The 13,008-nt window shown below is 52.4% G+C and overlaps 1 protein-coding gene across 2 annotated transcripts in view; it reads left to right on the forward strand.

Annotated features, from left to right (window-relative positions):
- CCDC180 (coiled-coil domain containing 180) overlaps window positions 1–13,008 on the forward strand; it is a 52,393-nt gene that overhangs the window by 21,454 nt on the left and 17,931 nt on the right. For both annotated transcript variants that reach the window (XM_070066149.1, XM_051856278.2), the window contains exons 18-23: window positions 920–1,146; window positions 5,691–5,866; window positions 7,217–7,397; window positions 8,134–8,280; window positions 11,499–11,643; window positions 11,794–11,910. In XM_070066149.1, the coding sequence (XP_069922250.1) occupies window positions 920–1,146; window positions 5,691–5,866; window positions 7,217–7,397; window positions 8,134–8,280; window positions 11,499–11,643; window positions 11,794–11,910 (993 nt within the window). The remainder of the gene's footprint in view (window positions 1–919; window positions 1,147–5,690; window positions 5,867–7,216; window positions 7,398–8,133; window positions 8,281–11,498; window positions 11,644–11,793; window positions 11,911–13,008) is intronic.

Here is a 13,008-nt window from a genome sequence, read left to right on the forward strand (position 1 = left end):
TCCCCTCGTCACATCCCAGCACCGTGCTTGGAGCCGCCCTGCCACTGCAGTTCATCTGCCCCTGGCCCTCAGCTCCAACTCCTAAGCTCCTGCTTAAACCCAGCCCAGCCGTCCCTGCTCCTCTCTCCCTCCAGTTGTGGGTCAAGGTCGGCCACCCCTGCTCTGCTTGGAGCAGGGGATGACTGTCACCTGCATCAGTCCCACCCTCCGAACATGTCCACACTCACAGAGCAGTCACTTGAATTCCGTCATGACGGGATTGCAAAAGCCCCAGTTCCTAAATTGCTGTGGAAGAATTGGTATAGGAGGCTTCTTTCTGAGCACAGACCCCAAACTCAAATGCCTGCAAGTGAGATAACGTGAGAAGTGCGAGACGCTGACAAGCAGCATGCCTCAGCCCCAGGCAGGGATGCCGGGTGGGGATGCAGGCTGAGCGTTGACATACTTTCTGATGTGTAAAGAAAAATCAGAAACCCAGGTTCTTATTTGTAGCTTCCCAATTTTAAAAGCATTGTGTGGGAACAGATAAATATCGGGAAGAACTGTCGCACAGGTTTGCAGTCTATGAAGTCAAGGAACCCCAGTTGGTATCCCCAAGCCCATTTGATGATGTCAAGTCTGAAAGTCTTGAAAGGGGCCAGCACTGTGGTGCAGCAGATTAAGGTGCCGTGCCGGCACCCTGTACCCGAGTGCCAGCGTGAGTCCTGGCTGTTCAGCTTCTGATCCAGCTCCCTGCCAACCACACAGGAGACTCGGGTGAAGCTCCTGGCCCCTGGCTTCAGATCAGTCCAGCCGTTTGGGGAGTTAAGAGTGGATGGAAGATCTCCTTCTCCCTCTCTCTCTGTCCTCCTGCCTTTCAAACACATTTTTAAAAAATCTAACAACAGACAAATGAGTGAAAGCCTTATTGTTTGCTCAGGCTGAAGACAAAGAAGGGAGTGTGGAGCTGTCCTATGAAAACCTGGAGTCCTTTACCACGTCCAGTGGGAACACATACTGCGTCTTCGTGTCCCTGGAGGAGGAAGAGGAGAGTGACCAGAAGCCCCGCACCAACTTCCTGGCCAGGCTCATCAATGACACGTCCAGGACCAAGTTCATAGAACAAGTGATCATCCCATCCAGACTGATCTTGGAGATTAAGAAACAGTGAGTGGAAAACCCTGCTATTCTCATTCTCTTGCTCTGAGGTTTATTAGTAAGATGACATGCCAACGAGTGATCTAGTTTCAGCTAGAAAAAAAATTTTGTAGCATGTCAGTACCTGAGGGAGGGTAGGGGTCAGAAACAGTAAGTCACAGAAAATGTTTACAAATTATTTGTGGTCACGGATACCCTGAGAGACAGTGACCACCATGCCTGGTCCCAGATGCCCTGCTGCCTTGGGCCTCCGTGCCAGATGCCTCTGGGTTCTAGTCTGTCACATCCACGTCCCAAGAGTTCCTTTTCTGGCCGGCACCGCGGTTCAATAGGCTAATCCTCCGCATGCGGCACCGGCACACCAGGTTCTAGTTGCGGTCGGGGCGCCGGATTCTGTCCTGGTTGCCCCTCTTCCAGGTCAGCTCTCTGCTATGGCCTGGGAGTGCAGTGGAGGATGGCCCAAGTGCTTGGGCCCTGCACCCACATGGGAGACTGGGAGGAAGCACCTGGCTCCTGGCTTTGGATCAGCACAATGCACCAGCTGCAGCGTGCTGGCCGCGGCGGCCATTATAGGGTGAACCAACAGCAAAGGAAGACCTTTCTCTCTGTCTCTCTCTCTCACTGTCCACTCTGCCTGTCCAAAAAAAAAAAAAAAAAAAAAAAAAAGAGTTCCTTTTCTTTCTTTCTTAGAAAAAGATTTTTTCATTTATTTGAAAGACAGAGTTACAGAGAGGCACAGCAGAGGCAGAGAGAGTGGTATCTTTCATCTACTGGTTCACTTCCCAAATGGCTGCAACAGCCAGAGCTGGGCCAATCTGAAGCCAGGAGCCAGGAGCTTCTTCCAGGTCTCCCACACAGATGCAGGGGCCCAAGGACTTGCTCCATCTTCTGCTGCTTTCCAGGCCATAGCAGGGAGCTGGATGGGAAGTGGAGCAGCCAGGTCTCGAATTGACACCCATATGGGATGCCGGCACTGCAGGTGGTGGCTTTACCTGTTACACCACAGTGCCGGCCCCCCCTTTTCTTTTTTAAAATAATTCTGCACATACAAATCATAGGAACAAGTATATCACGCATGGAATTTTGTACTGATCATGTGATACATTTGTTGCAGAAACTGATGAAGAATAGAGAAATGATCTGTAATCTTGCCACTAAGAATTTATCTCCCCTAACTCCTGAGTCTCCGGACCTTGTGTTAGAGTTTGGAGCAAACATGGGAATTTGCACTGGCTTTTGAAAGGCTTTTTTCTTGCCCTCCTGCACCTGCAGTGTGTAGGTAGGACTGATCAGCTGAAGATCACCCCGTCTGTCCAGCACCCAGGCTTACGCACAGACAGGAGGCAGAGGCAGGGAGCAGAAGGAGCAAACAGTCCCGCTTTTTGGCTCTTTCTCCTACGCTTCCTTAGCATCTCACCTGGAAAATGTCTTGGCTCCAACACTATCTTTCCCCTTCATCTACCACAGACCCCTCTCTGTCTTCCCCTTAGCTCCCAGGACAGACATCTGCCACGACCACCACGAGAGCTGTTGGTTGCTGAGAGTGCTTAATCCCCTCCATGGCTGAGAGAGAGGTTCCCTGATCAACTCTGCCACACAGATGAGCACACAGATGCTCAGAGTTAGCCATTTGGCCAAGATCTCCAAGCCAGGAAGCAGTTAGCCCCAAGATAGGATATAGATCTTGCAAATCTTATACCAATCCCCATGCCGTCTGGCTTGCCACCAACCAGGGGGACTGTTCTGTGTCCCACTGACTGCCTTTGCATGTTGAAGGATAGCATACCTATCAAATAGTGTAGCAATCCTAAGTGTACATACCTCCATGGATTTTGCAAAGCAAACACAGCTGTTACCCAGGACCTATAAGAAACAGCCATTACCAACCCTCCAGGAACCTACCTCATGGACCTGTGCCAAGGATAAATATTCTAACCTCTGTGTGAGGTTTGCTTGTTTTTGAACTTTATTTAAGTGAAGTTATGCAGAATTTACTCCTCTATGTCAGGTTTCTTTCTTGTGGTTGTAAGATTCGTGCATATTCTTGAATGTGACTAGAGTCCATTTTTACTTCTGTGTGGCATAATATATATAGTATATAATATATATATAATGCATTTTAACATTCTACTGATGCACGTATGGGTCTTGTCCAGTTTGAGGCTTTACCAACAATGCTGCCCTGAAATTCTTGTACAGGTCTTTTGGTAAATGTAGGCATACATTTCTCTTTTAAGATTTATTTATTGACTTGAAAGGCAGGTGGCAGAGAGAGAGACTTAGGGGGAGAGAGAGAGAGATCTTCCATCTACTGGTTCACTCCCCAAGTGACCATAACAACTGAGCCTGGGCCAGGCTGCCGCCAGGAAGCAAGCACTCCATCTGGGTCTCCCACATGGGTGGTATGAACTCAAACGCTGGAGCCATCATCCATTGCTTCCCAGGCACATCAGCAGGGAGCCGGATCAGAAGCAGAGTAGCCAGGACTCAAGCTGGCACCCCGACATAGGATGTGGGTGTCCCAAGCGTTGGCTTAACCTGCGGCATCACAGTGCCCACCCTGTCCGCATTGCTAAGAGTGGAAGAATGTATCACAGAGACCATGGATGTCCACCATGCATGGCCAGAAGATAGAACCAAAGAGTTTGCAAGTGCGGTTGTCACGGTTTCGTGGTTTACGGCAGTGTGTGAGAGTTCCAGTCGCCTCACGTCCTCAGCAGCCGTTGACTGTGTCAGCGGTGTTTTAGCCCTTCTGGCGCAATTGTAGTGGCGCCTCATTGTGGTTTGAGTTTGCATCTTTCTGATAAGCAGTGATACTGTGCACCTTTTCATACACTTGATGTCCATTTGTTTATCGTATTGTAGCACACTGAATGAAATATTTTTCCTATTTTCTTTCTGGTGGATTCTTTTTTTTTCTTATTAATTCATGGGAATTACATGTGCCATATGAGGCTTTTGTCAGATAAATATATGGCAAGTGTTCCTTATTCTTTTGTGCTTGCTTTTCTTCCTCACTTTCAAGGTATCTTTTGATCAATAGAAGTTCTTATTTTTAATAAGGTCTATTTTATCAGTTCTTTCAATAGGGTTTGTTTATTTTGTGCCCCCTCGGACATTTTTGCCTGCTCCAATGTCATGCAAATATTCGCCAATGCTATGTCTTAGAAATGTTTTCAATTTCTGCATTTAGACCTAAAATACACTTGGAATTGATTTTTGCTATGGTGTGAGGTAGGATTCAGGATTCGTTTCTGCCTATGTGGAGACTCCGTTGACTTCAGACCGTTTACTGAGAAGATCTCCCTCCCTCACCGCTGTGGCACGCCTCCTTTACTCCTCCACACGCCACGTCCCTGCACAGTGGCCTCTCACTGCGTGGGCTGCTTGGTTGCTGCAGCTGTGTGCTGTCTCACTGCCTGGGAATGGAAGTCCTGCAACTGCAAACTTCTCCAAGATTGGCTTCTCTGTCCTCAGCCTGCTGTCACTCTACGCAAATTCTGAAATCAGCTCGCTAGTTTCCATAATAATAAGGCATCAGCTAAGATAATTTTCTTGTTATTGCATTGAATCCATAGATCAATTTTGGAAGAACTGATGTGCTCACAATCCATGCCTAAAAGGACCATAAATGTTAAAAATGATGACACAATAAGTTGGGAAATATTTTCAACTCACATCAAAGCCAATGGGCCTCTCATTATGTAGAGTTCCTAGAAATTGATATTTTATGAAAAGAGCAGTTACCCTGTAGAGAGATGGGCAAAAGACACTCAGTGGTCTTCAACGCGTGGAAATGTGCTCAGTCTTTGTCCTAAAATGGAAAAGTTTATTTTGGTGGGAAGCATTCGAAATCCATGCACTATTTGCCATGAGCTTCCTGAGGCCCCCTGTGCTTCAGCCTTTGATCAGGGCACTCTTCCTGTAGAAACACCTCTCCACGTGACCTCTGCACAAGGCTGCTCATTGCAGCCTTTCTTCTAAGAACCGAAGGTTGGAAACTGCCTGGAACCCCCCGAGCAGTGGTCTGCTTACATGAGTGACAGTCCACTCACACAGTGAAACTCGACAGAGCAGGGAAATCAAATAAGGGAGAAGGAGGGAAGCCCTGTAGGTCTCGGTACGGAATGTTCTCCCAGGGCCAACACTGTAGTGCAGCAGGTCAAAGCCTAAGCCTACAGCACTGGCATCCTGTATGGGCACCAGTTCAAGTCCTGGCTGCTCCACTTCCGATCCAGCTCCCTGCTAATGCTCCTAGGAAAGCCTCAGAGGATGGCTCAAGTCCTTGGGCCCCTGCACCTGTGTGGGAGACCTAGAAGAAACTCCTGGATCCCGGCTTCAGATTAGCTGAGCTCTGACTGTTATGACCGTTTGGGGAATGAACCAGTGGTTGGATAACCTTTCTCTCTTTCTCTCTCTCTCTCTCTCTCTCTCTCTCTCTCTCTCTGTAACTCTGTCTTTCAAATAAGTAAAATAGACCTTAGAAAGAAAAAGAATGATCTCCTACCAGTCAGATTGCTGACAGGGCTGACCCTTGCTGCTCTCTCCCACAGACTTCGAACCGGCTTCTTTGAGCACCTTGAGAAGTGGTTTGACCAATGCTCCCTCCAAGCCCAGGTCATGGTGGCCACCAAGATTGATGAGCTGGATTCAGAACTGGAGCTGCGCCTGCACCTGCACCAGCCGAGAATCCAGCACATCGAAAAGGACATCCACAACGTCAGGGCAGGTACCGCCCCTGTCTGGGGAGCCCCGCCCTCCCTGAGGCCTCTCCCCCAGCGTCGGCCGCCCCTCCGTTCCGGGTTCATCAAGTGCCCCGGCATGTGTGTACCCCGTATGTCATCGTCACACCACTGGAGATGTGCATGAGGGTCTGCACCTCCCAGGCTTGCAGGGAAAAGTAGGGCTCAGGTCCTCATCTGATATTTTTTTCATTTCTGTTTTTTTTTTTTTTAAGAGTGTTAAAGGCTGCATAGAAATCTGCCATCCCGTATTAGCTCTGGGAGTCCAGTTCTGCTCACATACCTGTGGGATACCACCCGTGTGGGGCATGCTCTAGAGGCAAGCCCATGGCTCAGGGATCAGAACTTTCAAGCTCAACTTCTCTGGCTGTGTGACTCTGGGCAAGTCCCTTGACCTCTCTGATCCCTCCCTCACCTGCAGAAGCGAGTGTTGGAGGTGATATTAACCCTCCTGAAATGGTGTAGTGAGGAATCATGAAACCTGGCACAAGACACAGCTGCCAGAGGTGGTAGCCACGTTCCTTCCTCCCAGCATTCAACCTACTGAAAAAGATGTGCCACTTCTCTGAGAGGCACCGTTAACAGAGGGGAGGGGCACACTCTCAGTGGGGCCCTCCAATGATCCTGGCTGGTTTTTCACTCGAATCACATTCCCAGCTCCGTCGGGGCCCTTTAGAGCTGGCAGAGGCCCCACGTGATCCCGTCCAAACCCCTATCTCGTGAAGCAATGAAAAAGCCGTGCGAGCAGACACCTGGCCTGAATCCCAGGTACACTGGTGCCTGGGGGCTGCCTTCCCGTCTGCCCCAGGCTGCCTGGTCGTTCAGTGTACCATGTGGAAACTGAGGCCGGAGAGCCGAGCTCCAGCACCGCACCCCTCACTCTGGGAGGAGCTGCAGCCATAGCACTTCCGCCCCTGCAGACACCACGGGTCCAGTAGGGTGTCTGGGACTCTGCTCACACCAAAGGACGCCCAGGCCTTGCCCCTCCTCCTCCGCCCTGGAAGCCGGTCGGCATCCGGGCTGCTGTGTTGTCCCCAGACCCTCTCCCCTGCGTCTGCGTGCTCCCCACCACTCCCCCACTCCTTGCTCCCTGCACTCCCCAGGGCTCTCCATCTCCCCACAGCTGCAGGCAGGGGCTCTACCAGCAGGGGGCGCCCCACGCACAGCTGGCAGAGCCTCCCAGGGGCCTCTCTCCGGTCAGAGCCCATTGGCAGCTGGCGCCGCAGGGCGAAAGCAGTGGAGGCAGAACCAGGAGCAGGAGCTGGCACTGAAGGGTGCCAGCTCCGGGCCGGCCCTCGGGGAGGACTGGGTGCCCAGCGCGCGCCGTCCTTTTCCAGCCGAGCTGTTGCTTCACCGAGAGCGGCTGAACCGCCACTGCGCCGGGATCATGGAGACGCTGAAGAAGGAGAATCTCATGTTCTTCCAGTTCCAAGAGGAACAAAACACGCGGAGCAGAATCTTCCGCCGCAAGATCTATGACATGGAGTACATCTTCCTGAACGCCAACAGGAGCCAAAAGTGAGAGGCCAGCAGGGGTCCCTGCTGCTCGGTCTGGGAGCCCAGCCGGGCTGCGGCCTTCAGAGGTGCAGAGCACACTGCAGGAGCCTGTCGCTGAGTTCCCCTCTCCCCGAGAGCCAGGGCCAAACTGTGTGCCGGGGTGCGAGCAAGGTGGCCGGAAACGCCCACGCTGGGAGGGACCACCTCCCAGGGGAAACCGAGAGGGGCTTCCTGCGGGAGGCTGCATTTGAGATGAGTCCAGAGGCTGTGCCCTGTCCTGTGGTGGAGGAAGGCCAGGGACTGAGTTCTCCCATCAGAGAGGGGCAGAGCGAAGGGCCCAGGGAGACTGACTACTGGGGATGGGAGATGGAGGCCTCAGGTCCCAGCGGGGAGCATGGCAGGGTCTGGGCAGCCTCAGGCACACAAGGGGCTGCTGGGCACCGGGGTCTTGGTTGTAAACAGGGGCTTGCAGCGCAGTCTTCCCGGAGAGCACAGGGTGCAGCAGCCAAGTCACCGGGGTCGGAGAGAGCCCTGTGCAGGGGAGGAGGAGGGCCAGGAGCGGCTGGGCTTCTTTCACCGGTTTGGTGGCGAGGGGTCAGAGACAAGAGAGGGATGCCTTCTGACCCAGCGTCCTTTTAGGGTCCCTGTGCCACCTGGAGAGGCTGGGCGGTGGCTGGCCGCCCCACATGGCGCTGGAGCAGCGGCCCAGGCTGCCCGCCCAGGCCCCCCTCAGCACCTGCCCTCTCGCGTCCCCCAGGCTGGTCGCTCTCAGCAGCACCCTGCACCGGGAGCTGCTGAGCTACGTCGACGTCATCCAGGTGTCCCTGCGCAGCTTCCGGCAGTACCTGGAGGAGAACCTGGGCAAACTGCGCTGCACCAACATGGAGTTCATCAAGCACTGCAGGTGGGGGGGAGGCCCCCGGCCTCTGCCGGCCGCCGCGGTGTCTCTGTGGGGAGGTGAACTTGTTTCCCACTCCGTATGTTTCTTGCGGCAAACACACAGGGAACAGAATCCACCATCCTGAGGTGAACAGTCCGGTGGCATCAAACATGTTCTCATCGCCGTGCCCCCGTCACCACCATCAACCTCCAGAACTTTTTAATCTTCTCAAACTGAAACTCTGGATCGTTAAACACTAACTCCCCACCCCCTCCTACTCCCAGCCCCCGGCCACCTCCACTCTCTTTTCTCTCCCTGTGAATTTGGCCGCTCCAGGGACCTCCTGCAAATGGAACCCCCTGAGGGCCTGGTGTATGTCATTGGCCACACGGCGTCACAGCCTGTCCACACTGTCGCCTGAGCTTTGTTTCCTTCTAAAGGCTGAGTACCCTCCCATTGTGCGTACATCCGTTCCGTGTGTCCGTTCATACATCCGTGGGCATCTGGGCCACCTTCACCTTGTGGCCTTGTGAATGATGGCGCTAGGGGCACTGCGTACAAATGCGCGCTCAAGACCCTGCTTTCCAGTCTTCTGGGTGTAAACCAGGAAGCAGGGCTGCCGCATCACACAGTGAACGGATACAGAATTTTCTGAGGCCCCATCGGACTACTTTCCACAGCACTCGGTCCAGGGCACCTGCCTTCAGTGGTGCACCAGGGTTCCACCTTCTCTGCGTTCTCACCACCTCTTCTTATCCTCTTCTCTGCTCGGCGCCTTCCTGGCGGCTGTGAGACGGGAGCACACCGTGCTTTGCTGTGCGTTTCTCTGAGGATGTGTGGTGTGGAGCACCTTTCTGTGTGTTCTTGCCCAGTTCCCCACTCTTATTTCTCCCCTGCCTTCTTAACCCACTCTAAGTGATAAAGTATTCCTGGACCCAGTCTTTGACATATGTGAGGCTGCATTCTCTCTCTCTCTCTCTCTCTCTCTCTCGATTTATTTATTCATTTGAAAGAAAGAGTTACAGAGAGGCAGAGAGAGAGAGAGAGAGAGAGAGAATCTTCCATCTGCTGGTTCACTCCTCAGATGGCTGCAATGGCCAGAGCTGGGTAGATCCAAAGCCAGGATCCAGGAGCTTCTTCCGGGTCTCCCACTTGGATTCAGGGGCCCAAGGACTTGGGCCATCTTCTACTGCTTTTCCAGGCCATAGCAGAGAGCTGGATTAGAAGTGGAGCAGCCGGGACTCAAACCGGCACCCATATGGGATACCAGCACTGCAGACATCAGCTTTGCCCACTAAGCCACAGTGCCGGTCCCCTACATTCATTCTTTTTTTAAATGCTTGTATTATTTTTTCATTAACCACAAATCTTTTACTTACTATATAGCACACTCAAACACAGAAGTAAGGTGAATACTAGTCCCTGTTGGGGCGCTGGATTCTGTCCCAGTTGCTCCTCTTCCAGTCTAGCTCTCTGCTGTGGCCCGGGAAAGCATGGAGGATGGCCCAGGTGCTTGGGCCCTGCACCCGCATGGGAGACCAAGAGAAGCACCTGGCTCCTGGCTTCGAATCAGCACAGCACGCCGGCCATAGTGGCCATTTGAGGGGTGAACCAACGGAAAAAAGACCTTTCTCTCTGTCTCTCTTTCTCTCTCTCACTGCCTAACTCTGCCTGTCCAAAAAAAAAAAAAAAAAAAAAAAAGTAAGGGAATAAAAAGTGGAATCCCTCCAAAATTATATTTTCTATGTAGTTTACTTACATAAGCAAAAAATTATCTAATTTTGAAGAGAAATGGAGTCTTGGTACATGTGGTGACCGGCGGCCCTGTCTCTACCCACAGATCATGGGAGCACCTTCCGTGTCAACATTTGCAAGGCCTGTGTTTGTTTTATTTATCATTGAAAATTTCCTGGAACCAGCATTGTGGCATAGTGGGTAAAGCTGCTGCCTGCAGTGCCAGCATCCCACATGGGCACCAGTTCAAGTCCCAAATGCTCTCTGATCCAGCTCCCTGATAATGGGCCTGGGAAAGCAGCGGAGGATGACCCAAGTGCTTGGGCCCCTGCACCCACATGGGAGACTCGGATGAAGCTCCTGGCTCCTGGCTTCAGCCTGGCAGAGCCCTGGCTGTTGCAGCCATTTAGGGAATGAACCAGTGGATGGAGGACCTCTCTCTCTCTCTCTCTCTCTGCCTCTCTGCCTCTCTGTAACTCTGCCTTTCAAATCAATAAATAAATCTTGAAAAAAAAAGTTCCCAATTGTAAAAATAGTATTTTTAAGAATATTGAGAAAGCAGCAAAAACTAGAATTCAAATTTTTTTTTTTTTTTTGACAGGCAGAGTGGACAGTGAGAGAGAGAGAGACAGAGAGAAAAGTCTTCCTTTGCCATTGGTTCACCCTCCAATGGCCGCCGCGGCCAGCGCACTGCGGCCGGCGCACCGCGCTGATCCAATGGCAGGAGCCAGGTACTTATCCTGGTCTCCCATGGGGTGCAGGGCCCAAGTACTTAGGCCATCCTCTACTGCACTCCCTGGCCACAGCAGAGAGCTGGCCTGGAAGAGGGGCAACCGGGACAGAATCCGGCACCCCGACCGGGACTAGAACCCGGTGATTTCTACTGGGCAGCTGGAGGGCACTGCCTACCCAGGACCGATGCAAATTCTTTGCTTGAGGTTTTCTGGATTACTCCAGAGAGCAGGAGTTCTGCGAGTGGGTGTGTCTGAAGGCCAGTGTGTGGTCAGGAGTTTCCAGGGGAAAGAGCACTTCCCTTCCTGCCACCTGGGACCTCAGCAGGTGAGTGTCCTGTTACCTGGTGGAGCTCACTTCCAACTCGGTCTCATTCTGAACGTGGCGTCCTCTGGGCCCAGCCCCGCGCTGTCCTCTCCCGGTGTACAATCGTCAAGGTGGAGACCCGGTCTCCAGGGGACATTCGTCGTCGACGCCCACTCACATCTCAGGGCACCTTCTAGTTGCCTTCCATCTGCAGACTCTGCAGAATTCCTATCTTTACATAGTTCCAAGGACTCTGTCTTTCTTTTTAATTGTATCCAGCATCTTGCTTGCTTCAGGTTAGCCAATCTGACAGACTGGCAGAAAGGGGAGTTCCACCCGACTCGCTAATCCCTGCTTCCGCCCTTGGGCTGCCGGCAGCCTAGATGACAGTGTGTTAACCGCAGCCTTTGGGAGGGGCCAGAACGGGCGGGTCTGACTGGTGGCTCCCAGCTCTGCCCGATTGTTTGCAGATTGTTCTCAGAGGGAGGAAACTTCTCTTCTGAAGAAATCGACTTACTGTTTCATCGGCTGCAGAAGGAGGCTGCCCGCATAGAGTTTGTTGAAAGTTTAATTGTGATCAACATGGAGAAGATGGAGAGCGAGTATCTGGACCAGGTGAGGGAGCCCAGGACAGCCGGCCCCAGACAGTCCCCTCCTGGGGAGGGCCGTGCCCTCATCCAACCATCAGCAGGGCCGCCCTCCTCCTCTTCAAAGGCCAAAACACCCAGGTGAAGTCCCTGCTTTCCTTCTTCTCTTTCGCCACAGGCCAATGATGTCATCAACAAGTTTGAAAGCAAATTCCATAACCTGTCTGTGGACCTTATTTTCGTGGAGAAAATCCAGCGGTTGATGATGAATCTGCAGGTGAACATCAAGTGCCAGGTAGGACGGAGTCCCTCTGCATCCGGACGGTCTTCCTCACACACTCCTGCACACCAGGCACGGCCCCAGCTCTGTCCCACGGGGCTTGTTCCTCACCAGGAAGACTAAATATCAGTAGCCACTGACAGTCACTGTGGTACTGTACAGTACACCGTGCTCTGTGCTAACTTCGATTACTAATGTCAGTCCTTATGGGGCCTGTTTGAGACAAGTACTGTTTCTGATCCCCCTTTGAGAGAGTCATTCAGTGGCTTGGCTTAGATAATGGTGGAGTCAGAATGTGAACTTGGGTCTGGTGGACACCAGAGATCATGGCTCCACCAGGAACAGGTATGGACACAACAAAGGAAGAGGACCCTGCAGGGAACACTTGGGCCTAGTGCAGAATTTAACCTAGGCTGGGCAGGCTTGAGGGAGACGCAGGAGGCTGGCAGGCAGAAGGGTAGGCGCAGGGCGTCCTGGAGCAGTGATGGGAAAACTGGACAGTGCCGGCAGCAGGGAGAATGAGCAGGTGCGGTGAGGCTGGAGGAAACCGTCCCAGCTCAAAGGCTGCATGTCCCAAGGATCCTGTGCTTTACAGTGGTTTCTCTTCTTTCTTTCTTTTTTAAATATTTATTTATTTGAAAGTCAGAGTTACAGAGGCTGAGAGAGAGAGAGAGAAAGAGAGAGAGGTTCTCCACCTGCTGGTTCACTCCCCAAATGGCCGCAATGGCTGGAGCTGTGCTGATCTGAGGCCAGGAGCTAGGAACTTCCTCTGGGTCTCCCACATGGGTGCAAGGACCCAAGGACTTGGGCCATCCTATACTGCTTTCCCAAGCCATAGCAGAGAGCAGGATCGGAAATGGAGCAGCTGGGACTCGAACCAACAACCATATGGATGCCGGCGCTGCAGGCAGCAGCTTTATCCACTATGCCACAGCACCGGCCCCTAATAGTTTCTACAGATCTGGTGTTGCACCCCTAGGGGAGGAACCTGTCCTCCCAACTCCCTTACCACACTCTGGGGTGCCAGTCTCATATAACCCTTACCTCTTTGATTGGGGGTAGGGGACATCTCTTTAATTTACCTTTATTTAGGTTCTAGTGAAACTGGGCATA

The sequence above is a fragment of the Oryctolagus cuniculus genome, chromosome 1 (genome assembly GCF_964237555.1).
Source record: "Oryctolagus cuniculus chromosome 1, mOryCun1.1, whole genome shotgun sequence".
In the NCBI taxonomy this organism is placed as follows: domain Eukaryota; kingdom Metazoa; phylum Chordata; class Mammalia; order Lagomorpha; family Leporidae; genus Oryctolagus; species Oryctolagus cuniculus.